At 42.2% G+C, this 21,147-nt stretch overlaps 2 protein-coding genes across 4 annotated transcripts in view; one reads left to right on the forward strand and one right to left on the reverse strand.

Moving 5' to 3' along the window:
* OSBPL10 (oxysterol binding protein like 10) overlaps positions 1-21,147 on the forward strand; it is a 189,473-nt gene that overhangs the window by 70,631 nt on the left and 97,695 nt on the right. For all 3 annotated transcript variants that reach the window (XM_048838665.2, XM_075125718.1, XM_048838666.2), the window contains exon 4: positions 885-1,076. In XM_048838665.2, coding sequence (XP_048694622.2) covers positions 885-1,076 — 192 coding nt within the window. The remainder of the gene's footprint in view (positions 1-884; positions 1,077-21,147) is intronic.
* On the reverse strand, positions 16,002-17,818 carry LOC142071158 (uncharacterized). The gene is made up of 2 exons (XM_075125720.1): positions 17,164-17,818; positions 16,002-16,575 (listed from the first exon to the last, which is right to left on the reverse strand). Exons 1-2 carry the CDS (start codon positions 17,744-17,746, stop codon positions 16,076-16,078), a joined length of 1,083 nt encoding a protein of 360 aa, XP_074981821.1. The 5' UTR covers positions 17,747-17,818; the 3' UTR covers positions 16,002-16,075.

The following is a 21,147-nucleotide window of genomic DNA, read 5'->3' on the forward strand; positions in this document are numbered from 1 at the left end:
CGGCTCCGGGTGCCACCTAGCAGGACTCAGCAGAAGTGCACGGTGTCGGTGACTTTCCCAGGCAGGTCGCTCTCAGCTGCGCTCAGCCTGACTCCCACCCTGGCAGAAATCTGGGGGGACATGCGGCCCCGTATTCTCTTCCAACCCCCCCCCCACGTCACCTGTGATTAATAGAGCAAGAGCTAGAGAGTGATCAGACTATAGACACTCCTGAAAACCCACTTACTAACTTTTCTGTCCCTCCTCTCTGCTCCTGTCCTCATCCACTCCCCAAAATATGTCTTGACACTTACAAATCACACTTCTGCTTCAAATTTTAATTTAACCTGGAGTATGGGCCTTACAATGGCTGCTGCTTTGAAAATTATGCAAAGGAAGCATCAAACTATTTCAGAAACTAATCAGGGGAAAGCACTAACTTTAACTAAATACCTTTTTGTATAATCAGCAAGCATGCCTCATGAATTACAGGTCAGTGACTTCATAAAATCTAGTTGTATCAGTGTAATTGAGATTATTTTGTGCTTAGGAAAGCAGATTATTTACCCTATTTAAAAGGTTTGTGTGTTTGGCTACAAAGATACTTTGAGCATATTAATATATAGCAATGTTTGGAAATCACTTGCCAGAGCTAGGGAAGCCTACTTCAGAAATCTCAACAAACCAGGTACATAGTAAGCAACTTCTGCACTATCAGGGCTGATCCTTGCCATAATTTCACCATACCTGTTATCAGCATTTTTTGTCATCAGTAAGACTTGAGTGCCTATAGTTCTCCAGGTTCAGTTTTATAATGAGAAGAGTGCAGCCTTAGAGTTTTTGGTCATACGTTATTTACTCATGTATCTTAATTCTTCGTTTTAACAATCTGTTGCTTATTCTAGAACACTCCCTCCTCACGAAACAGAAGCCTGTCTTTGCTTCCTTCTGGGATGAGTAATTCTGCATCTCCTAGTAGTCAAAAACATCAGGGTCAAAGTGGACCGACTGTTGTCACCGTCACACATCACAAATCGCCTGCAGCAGCCCGGAGAGCCAAGAGTCAATATACTGGTCAGCTCCATGAAGTCAAAGAGGTAGGAGTTATGTGATGTGTCCTTGTTGGTGTGTGAGCTCCAAATATCCTCTTTTTCTTATGACTTTAAATACATATGCTCTCTTGGAAGAATTTTTGATGGTTTAAATAGAATTAACCTCATTTTTATCCTGTAGCATAGTAAAAATGGATATGCATCCCAACTTAATGCATATTTGTATAGTTTTAAATTAAATCTCTACAAATAGAGTATCTTTTATCCTTTTGTTGTTAAAGATAGGATTTTGATCAACTAATTGCATAACTACTAGGAATTTTAGCCAATTAAACAATACTCCAATTATATGGTTAAGAACTGAGTAGACTTTCACTGATTTGTAGTGAGTAGGAGACCCATTGAGGATTACTGAATTTTTCAAATTTGCAAGTAAGCTAACACCCAATAAAAAGGGTACTAAATTGACTGTTTGTTTATTTTAACAAGTTATTTAATTTGATTACATAATAGATCAATAAATGCATTATCTATTTTGTAACATTAATAAAGTCAGTGATACAAGACCTCCGTACATATGTAGTGTTTACAAACTGGTAACATTTAGTCTGTTGCTAAATGTTAGAAACTCCTATTTTTGTGTGTGAGAATATAGGGCTTTTGAGTTGAAGTGAGATTTGGAAAGGTTTTACTATATTTCACAAAGTAATTTTATTTTAAAGAGATGGTGTCATGAGGAACAAAGGTAAACTTGATTTTCATGCTGCCATGTGCATCCCTTCTATTCACTTGAGCAAAATATAGCTATTAGCCCACAGGTATTCTGCTTTTTCCTTGATATAAACCATATCAGGTTATAATTTAGCAAGAATTAAATGAGCATTTTCACTCTCTCTGGTCAGGTGAAAACTGAAATAGTTGCTGAGAAACTTCTGATGTAGCTGAACCAAAGACCAGAATCCTATCTTAAAAAAAAACAACAAAAAACCAAAAACAACCCTCTGACAAATAGTTTTCAATAATCTGTAAAATGTACAGAAAGATACATTTTTCCTGTCTGTAGTCAACATGCTTAAGATTTTCCAAAATAGTTGTGTATATTTCATTATAAAACATTACTAATTATGAGTGCTTATGAAAGGAGTCCAACTGCTTGAAAAGTCTCCATGTTGTAATTTAATTGGAAGGGAGCCCATTCTAATACCTGATCATGCGAAGTTTTACAGACTATTGCCCCACGAATAGTCCCATTGACTTCAAGTCCATTTTAAGTAATTGATGTTAAGTCTTTGCAGAATTGGGGCCGTAGGCTGCAAAAATCACCTGTCAAGGTTACCCAGTTTACAATTTGGAGGGGAAAGGGGTTTCCTTTTGTTTCTGGAGTATCATTTGTTTTGTTATGAAGAGTCAAAGAAACCATCTCACATTAAGAAAAAGAGTTGAACAAACCCCTTTTTACCATGTTCACTTCCTGTTTTCCAGGATTACGTTATTGTTGCACACTCCCATAGAATATACGTGTATGTTTCCTCTTCTGATTTATATATGCAACATTTGTTGTTCTTCATTTAATTTTTATTTAGGAGTCCGGTATGTATAGAAAAGGATCAATTGTAATCTTGGAACTCACATGCTTTCTACCATATCTTAATCTTCTGGTGTTAGATATAGTGTTATGATAGTATCCAGTACTAAATCAAATCTTTTTTGCCTATTGAAGGAAATGACCATACCACACCTTTAAATGGGAGGGAACTTGGCTGGCTGGCTGAATGAATGGAACTGTGCTTTATGGCTGTGTGGGGAGAGGAGGGGAGAGGTCAAACTGCTGTAAAAGGGGACAAGGGGCCAGCATGGCAATGCTAGCTCATCCCCTGGGAACTGGACGGGAGGAAGGGTTTAAAATGGGCTGCCCCATGCGGTGAAGGTCCCTTTTACACAGATCAGGTTGAGGCAGCACCCACCCTCCCTCCTCTTTAGATGGTGAAATACCAGGTTTGGTCAAGACCTTCTGTGGGCATTGCGCTAGCCTCCCTTTTTTTGCAGGGTGGGGAGGGGAGCTGGGAAGGAATTTTTCCCTCACCACCAGATTGATCTAGGTGGAGTTGGGAGGTTTTTGCCTTACCCACAGCGGGCTGGGGGTGGGCTTTATTGATGTGAGGCATGAAGGGAGTTAGGCTATGATGCCACAACTCATTCAGTAAGTGTGGGGTGGCTGTCCAGTGCAGGAACTGCCCAGGGAAGGTACAGCGACCAGATAAATGGCTTGATAAAGGACTTAAAGGAGGTGTTTGTTAAAAGAATGGAACAGGGGATGGGAGAGCTGGGGTTCCTATTGATGGTGCAGCAGGGAGCCAACCCTCCTTTCTTATAGCCCACTGTAGCCCTCTTATGTGGGGGGCGGGTGGCTGGTAAGGTCCCAGCAATGGGTTGGCTGGGGGACCTGGATGGAAAAAGGGGGGCTGGCGGAACCCCCACCAGTAGTTATTGAATGAAGATGGGGTTACCTGCGCTGTGTACACTTATCTGCTGGGTAGTCCCAGACATCTAATAATAAAGTTGCGGCTTGATTAAAACCGTATGACTGTCTCCTTATAGTTGGACAGTCTGATTTTTCTCCTGAATGGAAGTTTAGAAGTCTAATCTTTCAAAAGTTTGTGATTTTTTTTATAAATAAGATGTAGGGTTGCCAAGTGTTCGTTTTCCACTGGAACGCCTGGTCGAAAAGGGACCCTGGCAGCTCTGGTCAGCACGGCTGACCAGGCCGTTAAAAGTTTGGTTGATGGTGCTGCAGGGCTAAGGCAGGCTAGTCCCTGTCCTGGCACCGCGCTGTGCCCCGGAAGCAGCCAGCAGGTCTGGCTCCTAGCCGGGGGCGCCATTGTGTTCTGCGCGCTGCCCCTGCTCTGAGGGCTCCGCACTCCCAACTGGCTGGGAACTGTGGCCAGTGGGAGCTGTGGGGGCAGTGCCTGCGGGTGAGAGCAGCGCACGGAGCCTCCTGGCTCCCCTGTCTAGGAGTTGGACCTGCTGCTGGCTGCTTCTGGGGTGGAGCCAGGACAGGCAGGGAGCCTGCTTTAGCCCTGCTGTGCCACTGACCGGGAGCCGCCCTAGGTAAGCCCGCACCCCAACCCCCTGCCCTAGCCCTGAGCCCCCACCAAATCCGGAGCCCCTTCCTACACTCCAAACCCCTCATCCCTGGCCCCACCCCAGAGCCTGCACCTCCAACTGGAGCCCTCAGTCCCCTACATTCCAATCCTCTGCCCCAGCTCAGAGCCCCTTCCCACACCTTGAACTCATCCCTGGCCCCACCCCAGAGCTTGCACTCCCAGCCCAGAGCCCGTACCCCCTCCTGCACCTCAACCTCCTGCCTCAACCAGCAGCCCCCTCCCACATTTCAAATCCCTCATCCCCACCCCCAGCCTGGAGCCCCTTCTGCACCCCAAACTCCTCATCTCCAGCCCCACCCCAGATCCCACACCCCCAGTTAGAGCCGTCACCCCCTCCCACACTCCAACCTTCTGCCCCAACCCAGTGAAACTGAGTGAGGGTGGGGGAGAGTGAGCCACTGAGGGAGGGACCTCAGAGAAGGGGTGGGGCTAGGGTGTTTGGTTTTGTGCGATTAGAAAGTTGGCAACCCTAATAAGTTGCATAGAAAGATTTGAAATATGTCTTTCCATATCAGTTACTTTTTCAAATATTTTTAAGTAAAATAAAGATTTGAAACTGAGACAGGACCTGTATTTCATTTATGGGATGCCAAAACATTCAAATAAAGGTATTCTCTTTTGAATCTATTCCTTCAACATGAAAGTGTTTGTTTATTTTAACAGTAGGGAAATCTAGTTTGGTGCAATCTTGTGGTAGCAATGCTTGAATTGCAATTTTTTTAACTGGTATTTCACGTACAGTAGATCTTAAGTGTACAACAGTCTTCTGACGGTATTCATTATTGTGGGGAGTTGATGATCAGGTATAATGTTGTTGGTCAATTACATTCTCTCTCAGCGTATTCAGAATAGTGTTTCTGCTGATCCGGATAAAAGGTCATTGGAGTGACTAGTGTTGAATAAAGAAAACAAACATGAAAATTGTTGTAATTACTTGACAGAATTCTTAAACAGCTAGCTTCTGAGCTGTAGAACTTGGGGGACCTCAACGGTAATGTACTTATTACTGTTTGATATTTGTAGAGCGGTAATGCTCAGAGGTCCTAATCAAGACTTGGGCCCCTTTGTGTTAGGGGCTGTACAAAGAGGAAGACGTGCCCTGAAAGTTTTATAGTGTAACAGACAGAAAAGTGGGGGAGAGTGAGAGAAGAATAATCATAGGACTGGACTGGACTGGACTGGAAGGGACCTTGAGAGGTCATCTAGTCCAGTCCCCTACACTCATGGCAGGACTAAGTGTTGATACGGTAGAAACTCAGAGTTACGAACACCTTGGGAATGGAGGTGGTTCGTAACACTGAAATGTTCATAACTCTGAACAGAACATTATGGTTCTTTCAAAAGTTTACAACTGAACATTGACTTAATACAGCATTGGAACTTTACTATGCAGAATAAAAATGCTGCTTTTAACCATTTTATTTAAATGAAACAAGCACAGAAACAGTTTCTTTACTTTCTCAAATCTTATTTTAAAAAACTTTCCCTTTATTTTTTTAGTAGTTTTGTTTAACACAGTACTGTACTGTATTTGCCTTTTCTTTTCTTTTTTTTTCTCTCTTGCTGACTGATTGCATACTTCCGGATCCACATGAGGTGTGTGGTTGACTGGTCAGTTCATAACTCTGAAGTTCCACAAATTTCCCTAAGTGATCTCTAAAAAGAAAAGGAGGACTTGTGGCACCTTAGAGACTAACAAATTTATTTGAGCATAAGCTTTCGTGAGCTACAGCATCCGATGAAGTGAGCTGTAGCTCACGAAAGCTTATGCTCAAATAAATTGGTTAGTCTCTAAGGTGCCACAAGTACTCCTTTTCTTTTTGCGAATACAGACTAACATGGCTGCTACTCTGAAACCTGTCATTAAGTGATCTCTGTGTGATTTGATAGTTTGGAATAATTTGAATGTATTTTCTTTTACAAGTAAACAAAGGAGTAAGTTTAACGTCACGCGCTGTTGTAATGCGCTCTGGATGGAACTACCACTATAGACTTCTCTGGAAATGAGGCTATGGCAGAATACAGTGGCCAGTTGAAGTGCGATGCCTCCTTGGGAGCACTCTGTAGGTCCTGGATTATTGGTGTACTGGCTACCGATGAGTTTCAGGATGGAATTCAAGATCTTGCTTTTAACCTCTAAAAGGCCAAGTGATTTGGCACTTGACCTGAGAGACTATGCCCCTCCCCATGCCATAGTGCCACTGTTGCAGTTGGAGGATGCACTCTAAGGGGATCTAATCTAAAGGGAATTCCTGTGGGAGCGTTCTCTGGGAATGTTGGTTGGCTTGAGAATACATTCCCACCCCTTTTGGTCTGCGTCACATGCTAAGGCCCAGATTTCCCCCTTAATATTAGGAGCTTTTGGAAATTTTATCACAAAGTCCCATTTTTCAAAAATCACTTAAGAACTTAAGAGCCAAAGTTCTGTTGGCTTTCAAAGTCCCAAAGTCATTTCTGAAAATGGGACTTAGGTGCTTTTAAAAATGTTACTGTTGGCGGTGCAAAGGAAGGAAGATTTTTGTATCACTAGGAGCATGCTGGGACTTAGCCCCCTTTCCCCCCCCCTTTTTTTTTAAACCTACGATAGAGATGATACAAGTTAATTGTTTTAAGAGATTCCAGAATAGGCACCTATTAAAGAAATAATATTTTCTTAATCAAAAGAATATATCCATTTCCTTGGGTTTATGATAAGATTGCATCAGTTCTGTGTTTTCTTACTTTCTTGCTAACTCCTCTGCTGGAATGTTCATGCATGTCTTCATCTGTTTTTGGGTTGACTCTTCTGAAGTAATAATTCTCTTTTTCTCTGGCCACACTAAGTTCCAGCTCTCTGGACTCCAGCATGTGCAGAATGCTCCTGGCCTTCTACTCACACATGCCATCCAAAAAAGCTTTTCCATGTCTGTATCTCCTTCATACAGCTCCATTAGTACTCCCCAGAATCCGTTACTTCCCTCTGTCCATCCTTTTCCACCATCTTGTTGCTGAGGATGAAGTGAGAGCCTTCTCCTTTGCAGCTCTTGCTATCCAAAAGGCTTTCCTGTGTGTCTCAGCATCAACTCTCTCTGTTTTCAAATATTACGTTTCTTCCCCTGGTTAGGATTCTTAAACAACAGCAGCACGGGAGTTACGTTACTAAAGTTGGGAAAGCATTTTGAAATATTTTGTGCAGAATATTTCATTCAAACTAATATTGTGTTTTATTGGATCTGTATTGGTGCTTCCCTGATTCTGTTATTTGATGGTTGAGCACTGCTACTTTAATACCCTTTATTACCAGCTTATGATGGAGGGACATGCTATCCATGTTGCATTAATGGAAAAAACAAGAAAGAAGGTTTTTATTTCTTGCAAAATGAATTTGGTTAGGTTTACACGATCCATCTATTGTACAGATAGTCTGTCTTCAGTGTGACCCTGAAAGGTGCCATTTACCACTTCTGTATTCTGGACTATGCATACAATTTGACATTGTAAAGCTTATATACTGTCCCAGAACTGCTTTCTGTTTTTGCTTTGACATCTGAATTTCTTTCTTCTGTAGCGGTGCCTTTCTGGTTTTCTTCTTAACAAAGAAACTGCAGCCTAGACACTTTAAAACATTCTTTTGTAGGTACGGATTTAAAGCAGCTAGCCATGTGCCTGTAAGGGTTTTAACTTTTGAAGGCTGCTTTTAAGTTAATGGTCCTGGAACATTTTACAAATTAAAGAACTTCATCACTGGAGTTTGGAAAAAAAAATTGTATTTGTATTGTGACAGCACTGAGAAGTCAGGGCCCTGTTGTGCTCTGAACTGTACAAACAAACAGAGGCAATCCCTGCCCCAAAGAGTTTACAATCTGAATAGACTAAATCTACATCACCACACATGCCGAAAGGCATGCATATTTGATTTTCATTGGCATACCTTCTCACCACACAATAAATCAGTTCTTTCCCCCCATCAGTTCTGGTTTCTCTGACTATAAAAATATATTCCCTCCCAAATGGATAAAAGTTCTGCTCCGCTGCTGCTGCCTTCATTCCTGCTGCTTTCCTGGGTGCTCAGGAGGTCCTCTGCCTCCTAGGTCGTCATGCTACACTGGGGCTATATACTAATCTTTTTAGATTCTTATGCTGTGCCCATCTTAGGGGTATCCAAATGCCTCCCTGAATTAGGAAATTAAATAAAAAACAAATGTTGTTTCTCTTCTTGAGTTGTCTGTTTTTCCTTTTCTTTTTTGAATAAGTTGATGTGCTATTTTGTGGTCTGAAGGAAGACAAGGTCAGAGAATTGTGCCTTGCAGAACAATGAAGTTTGTTCTAGCAGGAGAGTCCTGCATTCAAGAGCCAGTCCTCTGTTCCTTCCTCCCCTTTTCTGCCTCTTAAAAGAGCACTGACACACAAGATCCTTCTGTCTAATCCTGTGCAAAAAGCAACTGCTTGGGCTACTCTGGGCCCTGCCTCCTCATGCCTATCCTCGTACAATGTAGTGACTCCATTTGTTTTGCTTCCTCAATCCCTTCACAGAAAGAACTTGGACTATTCTGCTTATACCCTCTCCACCTCCCTTCCAGAGAAGGAGCCAGTGGCTTCTTGGCCTCACTCAGCTCACTTGGCTCTAGGTGAGTGGGTTTTTCAGTCCCTATTCATAATAGTTTATAGTTGCTTTGCATTATTACTGGAGAAAGGATGGATGTCCATGGACGCAAAATAGCTAACTGTACTTGCCAATGCTCTGGTAAGTCTGTTGCCTAGATTGATTCTCCAGAGGAAGAGGAGGAGAGGGATGAAGGAACAAAAATGCAGCAAGAGGTGGAATTTTTTTTTTCCTTTTTTTTCTCTTCTCTTTTTTTTTCGTTTCTCTTTATCCAAGAACTCATTGTGATTTGGATGACAAGTTTATTATTTAAAGGATTATAATTTGTACAGTATGTAGTATTTCTGTTGCTTTGTAAAATAATTGAAGTTTTAACATCAAAATAAGCTATATTTTTAATGCGTAGTAAAAGCCATGAAATGAGCCACCTTAGTATCTAATAATATACAATGAGTGAATCAATGCAACATTTGCTGCATGCTCCTGGAAAATGGGGGAAAGCAGTCTTTGTTTCTGCACATGTTAAAATAAGAATTCAAAATCTCATTATTAGTGCTACTAAAACACTATTTTATATAGTGCTGTTAATTTACGTAGCACTTCAAAAAGTATATCTGAGCTACACAGATTGGGGATGCTGTGTTTGGGACATGAGACTCTTCCCTCCTTTGATCCTCATGGTTTCTACTAGCCTAGGAAGTAGTCTTGAGAGCTACTGAACCAAGGCCCTACTGCAAGCACAGAGCTGTGACTACATTTCTGGACTGGTTAGATCTTTGATTGGACAACGCTTTCTTTGACTAGGGAGGTGTAACTATGTAGGGGGAAGTGACAAGTCTGCTCCTATATTCAAAGCATTTCGGTACTGGATAATACTTGACAAAGTTATTTTCTGATGTTTCAGTATATCATTTAGATGCTATTCAAGATTTGTTCTTAGTAGTATGTTCATATTGTTCATTCTGGACTGTCTTCTATAGTTGTCGCGTTTACAGGGTGGATAAAAATTGGTGACTAAAAAAATCAAAATCAGAATTTGACATTTAAATGGAATTGTTCTGATTTTTGTTTAAATTATAAGAAGTTTTTCTTTTTCAGATGAATCAATTTAAAGTGAAATCTGAATTTAATACAAAATGTGGAATGGCCTAACTTATTACAAGTCTTAAAACATTTAAATAAAAATAAATATGCTGTTTTGTGTGTTTAATTAAATTTCAGTTATGTCCTAATGCAGCATGACAAAAATGATGAGCAAAAAGCCAGTTATCTAGTAAATAATCAATATATTGTTTGCCATTTTCTAAAATACTAAAATGAATAAGTCATAGAATTAACCTATATAATTGCTTAAATAAATTATATAGCTACAGGCAGCAAAAGGATGTATCAAATCTAGTGCATAGGCTCTATTTAGTTATCTTTTAATGGTTGTATCAACCAATGAGAATGCATCTTTTCTGAGAAAATAACTGAAGTCGAAATGAAAGTTTATTTAAAATTGATTGTTTAAAATGAGTCTTTTCATTTGGTGATTTAAATCAACCTACCCTGCTGGATATAGAGTATTTGGAGAACTTTAACACACCGGGATTGATCACAGTGAGAGCTGTATTTTTTTTTCCAACCGAGTATGTCCTTTTTAAAAAGGAGAGGAAAAAAAAAAGGTTGATCTCTAGTTATTATTAAATCCTTTGCTAATCAGTGCAGCTCCCCAAATTACAGAAGAACTTCAGAGTTACGAACACCTCGAGAACAGAGGTTGTTCATAACTCTGAAATGTTCATAACTGAATGAAACATTATGGTGGTTCTTTCAAAAGTTTACAATGAAACATTGACTTAATACAGCTTTGAAACTTTATGCAGAAGAAAAATCCTGCTTTTTAACCATCTTAATTTAAATGTAACCAGCACAGAAACAGTTTCTTTACCTTGTCAAATCTTTTTTAAACTTTCCCTTATTTTTTCGTAGTTTACGTTTAACACAGTACTGTATTTGCTTTTTTTCTTCCTTTCACTGCTGCCTGATTCCGTACTTTTGGTTCCAAACGAGGTGCATGGTTGACTGGTTAGTTTGTAACTCTGGTGTTTGTAACTCTGAGGTACTACTATATACATCCAATGAAGTGAACTGTAGCTCACGAAAGCTTATGCTCAAATAAATTTGTTAGTCTCTAAGGTGCCACAAGTCCTCATTTTCTTTTTGTGTATATATAGAATAAGCCCAGCTATATTGAGCATGGGACTTTACTTTGATGCCAAATTTCAAGATATTATTTTTAAATGATATTTTTACAACTTTGCATATAAAAAACTTGGTGTTAATAGCCCAGTCTGTATGGATTTACTGTTATGTCGAAATTAAAATTCACTGTATATTAATAAGAAAACTGGGTTATTGCTTTCTATGCAGAATTATTCTATTTCCTGATGCTTTAATAGTAAATTATGGTTTAAATTAAGTATTATATCTAAGTGACTTCAGTAACTTACACAGGTTTTATGGTCAATATATAATATGGAATTGCGTTTAAACTATCTATTATTCTCTTGGCAATTTGATATAAGATGCTTGCATTTCTAGTGTTTGCTAAACTACAAGCAGAATTGTTAGCTATAATGTAAAGTTAAAAGGCTTCTTCTGATTTTTGATGTACTTAACATCCATTGAACTACATGAAATTGATGTACTCTCATCTCAGAGCAGTGTGTGTTTTGGTCCAATAGCTGAAGAGCCTGATCTACATCAGTGCCACTGTTAGTTTGGCAGAACCAGTAATAGAACTAGTGGGAATCTTCTGTAAAAATTCTCTAGTATATAGACATTGGCTTAGAGTAATCTTTCAAGGATCTTATCGTAATTAACTGGGATGAAACCAAAAGAGTTTTAACGAAATTAAAGAAGACTTTTTCATGAGGGGTTTTCAATAATTGAAACAATGAGTGATTGTAACATGTAACAGTATAGCCTATAAAATTCTTTGTATTGCTCTTTTCACTGTGTTTTGTATATTTTAAACTCAAAGGGAGTTTATAGTTCATTCAGTTATGTACCTTTACAATATGTAAAAGAAACTTACAAAAAATCTTATGTTGTAAAGGGCACAAATCTTCTTCAGTCTGTTTATTGGTCAGTGTTAGGCTTTGTTGTTGCATTTTTATATAGACAATTCAATAGAACTACTTTTGAATAGAGTCATGTGCTTCTAGTGTATTATGTTAATTTGACCATTTATTTTTAATGGAATACTTGAATGAATTCTTTATGAATGATTTTGTTTTTGTTCTTATGTTTTGATACTAAACCTTAATTATCAGCTAGAAAGCTTTCATGAGTGTCTCTGCATGTTTTTATGTTTATAGCTTCACGAAAAAAAGTCCAAGTAATATCACGCCTCTCCCCCCCCCCCCCCGGGCTACATACTTCTAAATCAAATATCAAGTAAAAATGAGCAGGTTTAAGATAAAATTACTCTCTGACAGAAAATTAGGCAATTACTTCCACCGCCCTCACTTCTCCACAGGTGATAATGAGTCATTGTTTTTTCATAGATGTAACCTTTGTTAGATCAAAGCAAAAAGAGAAGTATTGTAACTGGCTGAAGCTGGATGGAAGAATGTACTTACTGAAAGCAGTTTTATCATATATTTTTTTTTGCCCTCCTGAGTTGCCTTCTGAGCAGAGATTCTAGTTTAAAGTAGGTCTGGGAACATAACTTTATAACTAGTCTTATTGCAACAATTTTTTTATATGCTAGTTCAGTATTCTTTTGATGATACTGGATTTAAACTGGTTCAGATAGAATCTTTGCCCTCAGATTTGCTTTTCTCAGTTTTGCAAAATTGTGTTAACAATTTTGAAATGAGAATTCTATCTTCCTTTTAGTCAGGACTGGAAATACTGAAATCAAAAGGAGAGGCTAATCTCATGGTATTTCCACTGCTACTGATCCAATAAGTACTGCAAGTTTAGTAAAAGAGAGAGCTGCTTGTTGTTTGGCATGGCTTCCAGATTGAAATATTTTTGATAAGCATCCAAGTGTTTGCATGTGTATTTGTAAGTATATACAGAAATTTAAAAATATGGAATTGCATTTACAGACTTTGACATTGTCTTATCACTAATGAAAACTACAATACAAAGAACATTTTTTTATCCATAATACTAGTAAGCTCAGTTTAAGAAAATAGCTATACACTATGTGTTAGTCTGGTACATTTGTGGATAGGCATTATTTTTCAGTATAGCGCTGTAATCTCTAGTTTTCTGTCAGGGTCAGTTTATATTTTCTTTTTTTGGTGTGTGGGAAGATGTAAACTAGGCTGGTGGTGAGAGACAGAAATTAGTTTGGGTTTTAGAATACTCTTTTCTCTCTGCACTTTCAAATGAATCTACCCAAGTGCCAGTCAGCAGACTTAGAAGGTACAATAGCAATGGCTGGAGACTTTTTTCCAGCTGACTACTGCTGCATTTTTAAACAGGCATTGTGTTCCCAGCCAGAGATCCCTATTCCAAACTGACTAGGGTAATCTTGTTTCTGTAACTGATGGGTCCTGGTGACGTTCAGCTTAAAGTCAGTCACCAATCTTTGGGTATGTCTACACTACGGAATAAGGTCGAATTTATAGAAGTCGGTTTTTTAGAAATCGGTTTTATATATTCGAGTGTGTGTGTCCCCACAGAAAATGCTCTAAGTGCATTAAGTGCATTAACTCGGCGGAGCGCTTCCACAGTACCAAGGCTAGAGTCGACTTCCGGAGTGTTGCACTGTGGGTAGCTATCCCGCAGTCTCCGCTGCCCATTGGAATTCTGGGTTGAGATCCCAATGCCTGATGGGGCTAAAACATTGTCACGCGTGGTTCTGGGTACATATCGTCAGGCCCCCGTTCCCTCCCTCCCTCCGTGAAAGCAAGGGCAGACAATCATTTCGCGCCTTTTTTCCTGAGTTACCTGTGCAGACGCCATACCACTGCAAGCATGGAGCCCGCTCAGGTAACTGTCACCCTGTCTCCTGGGTGCTGGCAGACGCGGTACGGCATTGCTACACAGTAGCAGCAACCCCTTGCCTTGTGGCAGCAGACGGTACAGTACGATTGGTAGCCGTCATCGTCATGTCCGAGGTGCTCCTGGCCACGTCGGCTGGGAGCGCCTGGGCAGACATGGGCGCAGGGACTAAATTTGGAGTGACTTGACCAGGTCATTCTCTTTAGTCCTGCAGTCAGTCCTATTGAACCGTCTTATGGTGAGCAGGCAGGCGATACGGACTGCTAGCAGTCGTACTGTACCATCTTCTGCCGAGCAGCCATGAGATGTGGATGGCATGCAGTCCTTCTGCACCGTCTGCTGCCAGCCAAAGATGTAAAAGATAGATGGAGTGGATCAAAACAAGAAATAGACCAGATTTGTTTTGTACTCATTTGCCTCCTCCCCTGTCTAGGGGACTCATTCCTCTAGGTCACACTGCTGTCACTCACAGAGAAGGTGCAGCGAGGTAAATCTAGCCATGTATCAATCAGAGGCCAGGCTAACCTCCTTGTTCCAATAAGAACGATAACTTAGGTGCACCATTTCTTATTGGAACCCTCCGTGAAGTCCTGCCTGAAATACTCCTTGATGTACAGGCACCCCCTTAGTTGATTTTAGCTCCCTGAAGCCAACCCTGTAAGCCGTGTCGTCAGTCGCCCCTCCCTCCGTCAGAGCAACGGCAGACAATCGTTCCGCTCCTTTTTTCTGTGCGGACGCCATACCAAGGCAAGCATGGAGGCTGCTCAGCTCACTTTGGCAATTAGGAGCACATTAAACACCACACGCATTATCCAGCAGTATATGCAGCACCAAAACCTGGCAAAGCGATACTGGGCGAGGAGGCGACGTCAGCGCGGTCACGTGAGTGATCAGGACATGGACACAGATTTCTCTGAAAGCATGGGCCCTGACAATGCATGCATCATGGTGCTAATGGGGCAGGTTCATGCTGTGGAACGCTGATTCTGGGCTCGGGAAACAAGCACAGACTGGTGGGACTGCATAGTGTTGCAGGTCTGGGATGATTCCCAGTGGCTGCGAAACTTTCGCATGCGTAAGGGCACTTTCATGGAACTTTGTGACTTGCTTTCCCCTGCCCTGAGGCGCATGAATACCAAGATGAGAGCAGCCCTCACAGTTGAGAAGTGAGTGGCGATAGCCCTGTGGAAGCTTTCAACGCCAGACAGCTACCGGTCAGTTGGGAATCAATTTGGAGTGGGCAAATCTACTGTGGGGGCTGCTATGATGCAAGTAGCCCACGCAATCAAAGATCTGCTGATATCAAGGGCAGTGACCCTGGGAAATGTGCAGGTCATAGTGGATGGCTTTGCTGCAATGGGATTCCCTAACTGTAGTGGGGCTATAGACGGAACCCATATCCCTATCTTGGCACCGGAGCACCAAGCCGCCGAGTACATTAACCGCAAGGGGTACTTTTCGATAGTGCTGCAAGCTCTGGTGGATCACAAGGGACGTTTCACCAACATCAACGTGGGATGGCCGGGAAAGGTGCATGATGCTCGCATCTTCAGGAACTCTGGTCTGTTTCAAAAGCTGCAGGAAGGGACTTTATTCCCAGACCAGAAAATAACTGTTGGGGATGTTGAAATGCCTATATGTATCCTTGGGGACCCAGCCTACCCCTTAATGCCATGGCTCATGAAGCCGTACACAGGCAGCCTGGACAGTAGTCAGGAGCTGTTCAACTACAGGCTGAGCAAGTGCAGAATGGTGGTAGAATGTGCATTTGGACGTTTAAAGGCGCGCTGGCGCAGTTTACTGACTCGCTTAGACCTCAGCGAAACCAATATTCCCACTGTTATTACTGCTTGCTGTGTGCTTCACAATATCTGTGAGAGTAAGGGGGAGACATTTATGACGGGGTGGGAGGTTGAGGCAAATCGCCTGGCTGCTGGTTACGCGCAGCCAGACACCAGGGCGGTTAGAAGAGCACAGGAGGGGGCGGTACGCATCAGAGAAGCTTTGAAAACCAGTTTCATGACTGGCCAGGCTACGGTGTGAAAGTTCTGTTTGTTTCTCCTTGATGAAACCCCCCGTCCCTTGGTTCACTTTACTTCCCTGTAAGCTAACCACCCGCCCCTCCTCCCTTCAATCACCGCTTGCAGAGGCAATAAAGTCATTGTTGCTTCACATTCATGCATTCTTTATTCATTCATCACACAAATAGGGGGATGACTACCAAGGTAGCCCAGGAGGGGTGGTGGAGGAGGGAAGGAAAATGCCACACAGCACTTTAAAAGTTTACAACTTTAAAATTTATTGAATGACAGCCTTCTTTTTTTTGGGCAATCCTCTGTGGTGGAGTGGCTGGTTGGCTGGAGGCCCCCCCACCGCGTTCTTGGGCGTCTGGTTGTGGAGGCTATGGAACTTGGGGAGGAGGGCGGTTGGTTACAGAGGGGCTGCAGTGGCAGTCTGTGCTCCAGCTGCCTTTGCTGCAGCTCAACCATACACTGGAGCATACTGGTTTGGTCCTGCAGCAGCCTCAGCATTGAATCCTGCCTCCTCTCATCACGCTGCCGCCACATTTGAGCTTCAGCCCTCTCTTCAGCCCGCCACCTCTCCTCCCGGTCATTTTGTGCTTTCCTGCACTCTGACATTATTTGCCTCCACGCATTCGTCTGTGCTCTGTCAGTGTGGGAGGACAGCATGAGCTCGGAGAACATTTCATCGCGAGTGCGTTTTTTTTTCTTTCTAAGCTTCACTAGCCTCTGGGAAGGAGAAGATCCTGTGATCATTGAAGCACATGCAGCTGGTGGAGAAAAAAAAAGGGACAGCGGTATTTAAAAAGACACATTTTATAAAACAGTGGCTACACTCTTTCAGGGTAAACCTTGCTGTTAACATTACATACATAGCACATGTGCTTTCGTTACAAGGTCGCATTTTGCCTCCTCCCACCGCGTGACTACCCCCTCAACCTTCCCCCCTCCCTGTGGCTAACAGCGGGGAACATTTCTGTTCAACCACAGGCAAACAGCCCAGCAGGAATGGGCTCCTCTGAGTGTCCCCTGAAGAAAAGCACTCTATTTCAACCAGGTGACCATGAATTATATCTCACTCTCCTGACGATAACACAGAGAGATAAAGAACGGATGTTGTTTGAATGCCAGCAAACATACACTGCAATGCTTTGTTCTACAATGATTCCCGAGTACGTGTTACTGGCCTGGAGTGGTAAAGTGTCCTACCATGAAGGACGCAATAAGGCTGCCCTCCCCAGAAACCTTTTGCAAAGGCTTTAGGACTACATCTAGGAGAACCGCAAATGCCAGGGCAAAGTAATCCTTTCACATGCTTGCTTTTAAACCATGTATAGTATTTTAAAAGGTACACTCACCAGAGGTCCCTTCTCCGCCTGCTGGGTCCAGGAGGCAGCCTTGGGTGGGTTCGGGGGGTACTGGCTCCAGGTCTAGGGTGAGAAACAGTTCCTGGCTGTCGGGAAAACCGGTTTCTCCGCTTGCTTGCTGTGAGCTATCTACAACCTCCTCCTCATCATCATCTTCTTCGTCCCCAAAACCTGCTTCCGTATTGCCTCCATCTCCATTGAAGGAGTCAAACAACATGGCTGGGGTAGTGGTGGCTGAACCCCCTAAAATGGCATGCAGCTCATCATAGAAGCGGCATGTTTGGGGCTCTGACCCAGAGCGGCTGTTCGCCTCTCTGGTTTTCTGGTAGGCTTGCCTCAGCTCCTTCAGTTTCACGCGGCACTGCTTCGGGTCCCTGTTATGGTGTCTGTCCTTCATGCCCTGGGAGATTTTGACAAAGGTTTTGGCATTTCGAAAACTGGAACGGAGTTCTGATAGCACGGATTCCTCTCCCCAAACAGCGATCAGATCCCGTACCTCCCGTTCGGTCCATGCTGGAGCTCTTTTGCGATTCTGGGACTCCATCATGGTCACCTGTGCTGATGAGCTCTGCATGGTCACCTGCAGCTTGCCACGCTGGCCAAACAGGAAATGAGATTCAAAAGTTCGCGGTTCTTTTCCTGTCTACCTGGCCAGTGCATCTGAGTTGAGAGTGCTGTCCAGAGCGGTCATAATGGAGCACTCTGGGATAGCTCCCGGAGGCCAATACCGTCGAATTGTGTCCACAGTACCCCAAATTCGAGCCAGCAACGTCGATTTAAGCGCTAATCCACTTGTCAGGGGTGGAGTAAGGAAATCGATTTTAAGAGCCCTTTAAGTCGAAATAAAGGGCTTCATTGTGTGGACGGGTGCAAGTTTACATCGATTTAACGCTGCTAAATTCGACCTAAAGTCCTAGTGTAGACCAGGGCTTTTAGTGTCCATCCTGTTGGATGAAAAGTGATACTGTGTGAAGGAATATTGTGGAAAATAGGAGGAGAAAGGAAAGCAAAAAGGGGATCTAGGATGAAGTGCAAAACCAGCTGCTTTTGTTAGTTATATTGTTATGTGACTAAGAAGAAAATCAGTTGAGCTTTAATACTCTTGTCACAGAGCTGGCCCTTTTGCCCAGCTGACCTGTGACAAGCTCCCTTGAAGAGAATGAGCCAGACCATGTCCACATGGGGTTTAACTGCCTCAGTAGCTGGAAGGCAGTTAATTAAGTAAAGAACAGGTGGGCTCCTGAGGAGAAAGGAAGCTTCAGAGGAAGGGGAGCTTCCAGGAAGTCTGAACTAAGCAGAAGCAGTGCTCCTCTAAAGCCTGGAGACTGAGCCAGGCAGAAGCTGTGCTCCTAAAGCAGTTAGATAAGGGATTACAGAGCTCTCCTGGAAGAGGTGCCTTGGAGAGATCCTGACCAAGAGGGGGAAAGACTGCAGAGCTCTTCAGGCAGTGGAGCAGAATGAGGCCTTACAGCAGAAGCAGCAGCTGCTGGAACGCAGACTTTAGCTTTGGGACTTTTAAGTTTTACCTGGGCTCTGAGGTAAGAGCATGTAAACCATTGTATATGAGCTCTTTCCGAGGGTGTTATTTAAAGGGATAGATAGTGATGTAGAGTGTTCGGTGTCTCTTTGACTGGGCTATTCAAGTGACCTCATTATTATTATGTTGAGGGGGAAACTGAGACAGGCCATAGCAGAGCCACACTCAGTCACCAGAAGGTGCTTGGGAGGCAATTGTGCCCCTTTGACAACTAACAATTGCCATTTTTCTATAAAAATCAGTACGTGGAATGAATGATACAAAATGTAGATGGCTCAGCTGTGTAAGTGGGATATAAACTTTATTTTAGAACTTTTTAGGATGCAAGGTTGTTCCATGCATTTTAATTTGTGCAGCATGAGCTCATTGATCGAGAGACAGAAATTCTTGAGTTTTAATACTGCATTGACACTGTCTCAGCGGGATCTTGAGCAAATCACTTAATCTACTGCAGTACCTAATTATTTACTTTACTGGGGTTTTGAAAAGATCACTTAGCATGTATATTGTGCTTTAAATGTTCAATTGTACATGCATAGGTAGGGCTCCGTGTCTGTCACAGAGGATGCGCAAATCACAGATTCCATGACTTTCCACGACCTCTGTGACTTCTGCAGGGGCCAGTGTGGCTGACCCTAGGGCCGCACAAGCAGCTGGCCCTGGGGTCAGCAGCACCGGTCACTGCTAGAGCGGTCCTGGGGGTGGCCAGAACAGCTGCTGCTTGGTGGCCCCCGGCAGCTAGTGCCACTGGCCCCCCCAGCTAAAATTTAGTCACAGGTATTAATAGTACAAGTCATGGACAGGTCGCAGGCCGTGAATTTTTGTTTATTGCCCAAGTTGTGTCCATGACTTTTTTTTTTTTAACACTAAAAGTACCATGGCTGAATTGTAGCTTTAGGCATAGGGTATTATTTATTAAATTAAGAAAAGGAGTACTAGTGGCACCTTAGAGACTAACCAATTTATTTGAGCATAAGCTACAGCTCAATTTATTTGAGCATAAGCTACAGCTCACTTCATCGGATGCATTCAGTGGAAAATACAGTGAGATTTATATACACACAGAACATGAAAAGATAGGTGTTATCATACACACTCTAAGGAGAGTGATCACTTAAGATGAGCTATTACCAGCAGGAGAGCGGGTAGACAGACGGACGGAGAAAATCTTTTGTAGTGATAATCAAGGTGGGCCATTTCCAACAGTTAACAGGAACGTCGGAGGAGCAGTGGGGGTGGGGGAAATAAACATGGGGAAATAGTTTTACTTTGTGTAATGACACATCCACTCCCAGTCTCTATTCAAGCCTAAGTTAATTGTATCCAGTTTGCAAATTAATTTGAATTCAGCAGTCTCTCCTTGGAGTCTGTTTCTGAAATCTTTTTGTTCTAATATTGCAACCTTTAGGTCTGAAATCGAGTGACCAGAGAGATTGAAGTGTTCTCTGACTGGTTTATGAATGTTATAATTCTTGACATCTGATTTGTGTCCATTTATTCTTTTACGTAGAGACTGTCCAGTTTGACCAATGTACATGGCAGAGGGGCATTACTGGCACATGATGGCATATATCACATTGGTAGATGTGCAGGTGAACAAGCCTCTGATAGTGTGGCTGATGTGATTAGGCCCTATGGTGGTGTCCCCTGAATAGATATGTGGACACAGTTGGCAACGGGCTTTGTTGCAAAGATAGGTTAGTACACTGGTGGTTGTTCCTTCTCTGTGCTTTCACATCTTAAGGCCTATTTAAAAATTTCTAAGACATTCCATATTCTTTAAAATATTATTGTTTTCAACATAGAGCAAAACAAAGTGGTGGCTCTTTGCAGAACGAGTGACTTACAGTGGAATGTCTGTTTTTTATTTAAACAGATCTTTTCACGGAAAGAGGAGGGAAGGTGGAATGGAGAATAGAGATCAAATCATCTATATAATGTGCAGCTATTGAAGGTTTCTGAATTATAATCCCTAAAAGATGATGTCCTGTCTTTTAGAGATTGTAAATTTTATTATGCTTTTGCTATTCATTCTGTTTAAATAACTTATCAAAATGACATTTTTTTCCAGGCACGATAAACTTTTATGGTAGACCTCATAGTTTCCTTAATGGAAGAATATACAGATTTACCAATTTTCACACAGTGGCTGTTTTATAAAAGGTTTGGCTTTGTTGATTAGATCATACTGTGCACAACTGAACTACATCTTAAAGGGTCCTAAATTAACTGTATCAGCTCAGAAAAGGGATGTGTGTCATTGAGCTTCATTGGGGTGTCTACAATGTGCATCTGCAGTCAAAAAAGGAAACAAGGTGTTAGGATACCTAAGGAACCAGAGAGAGAATAATATAGAAATCAATGGTGCAGCTTCTTCTGGAATACTTGGTGCATATTGGTCACCTAATATCAAAAATGATATTGCAGAATTAGTGTCT

This window comes from Caretta caretta, chromosome 2 (assembly GCF_965140235.1).
Source record: "Caretta caretta isolate rCarCar2 chromosome 2, rCarCar1.hap1, whole genome shotgun sequence".
In the NCBI taxonomy this organism is placed as follows: domain Eukaryota; kingdom Metazoa; phylum Chordata; order Testudines; family Cheloniidae; genus Caretta; species Caretta caretta.

Excerpts from the sequence above, each read along its gene's own strand:
- LOC142071158 (XM_075125720.1), bottom strand. The coding sequence starts at position 17,746 with ATGCAGAGCTCATCAGCACAGGTGACCATGATGGAGTCCCAGAATCGC. Across the intron at positions 16,576-17,163 it reads AGGCGGAGAAGGGACCTCTG|CTGCATGTGCTTCAATGATC; the intron begins GTGAGTGTACCT and ends TTTCTCCACCAG.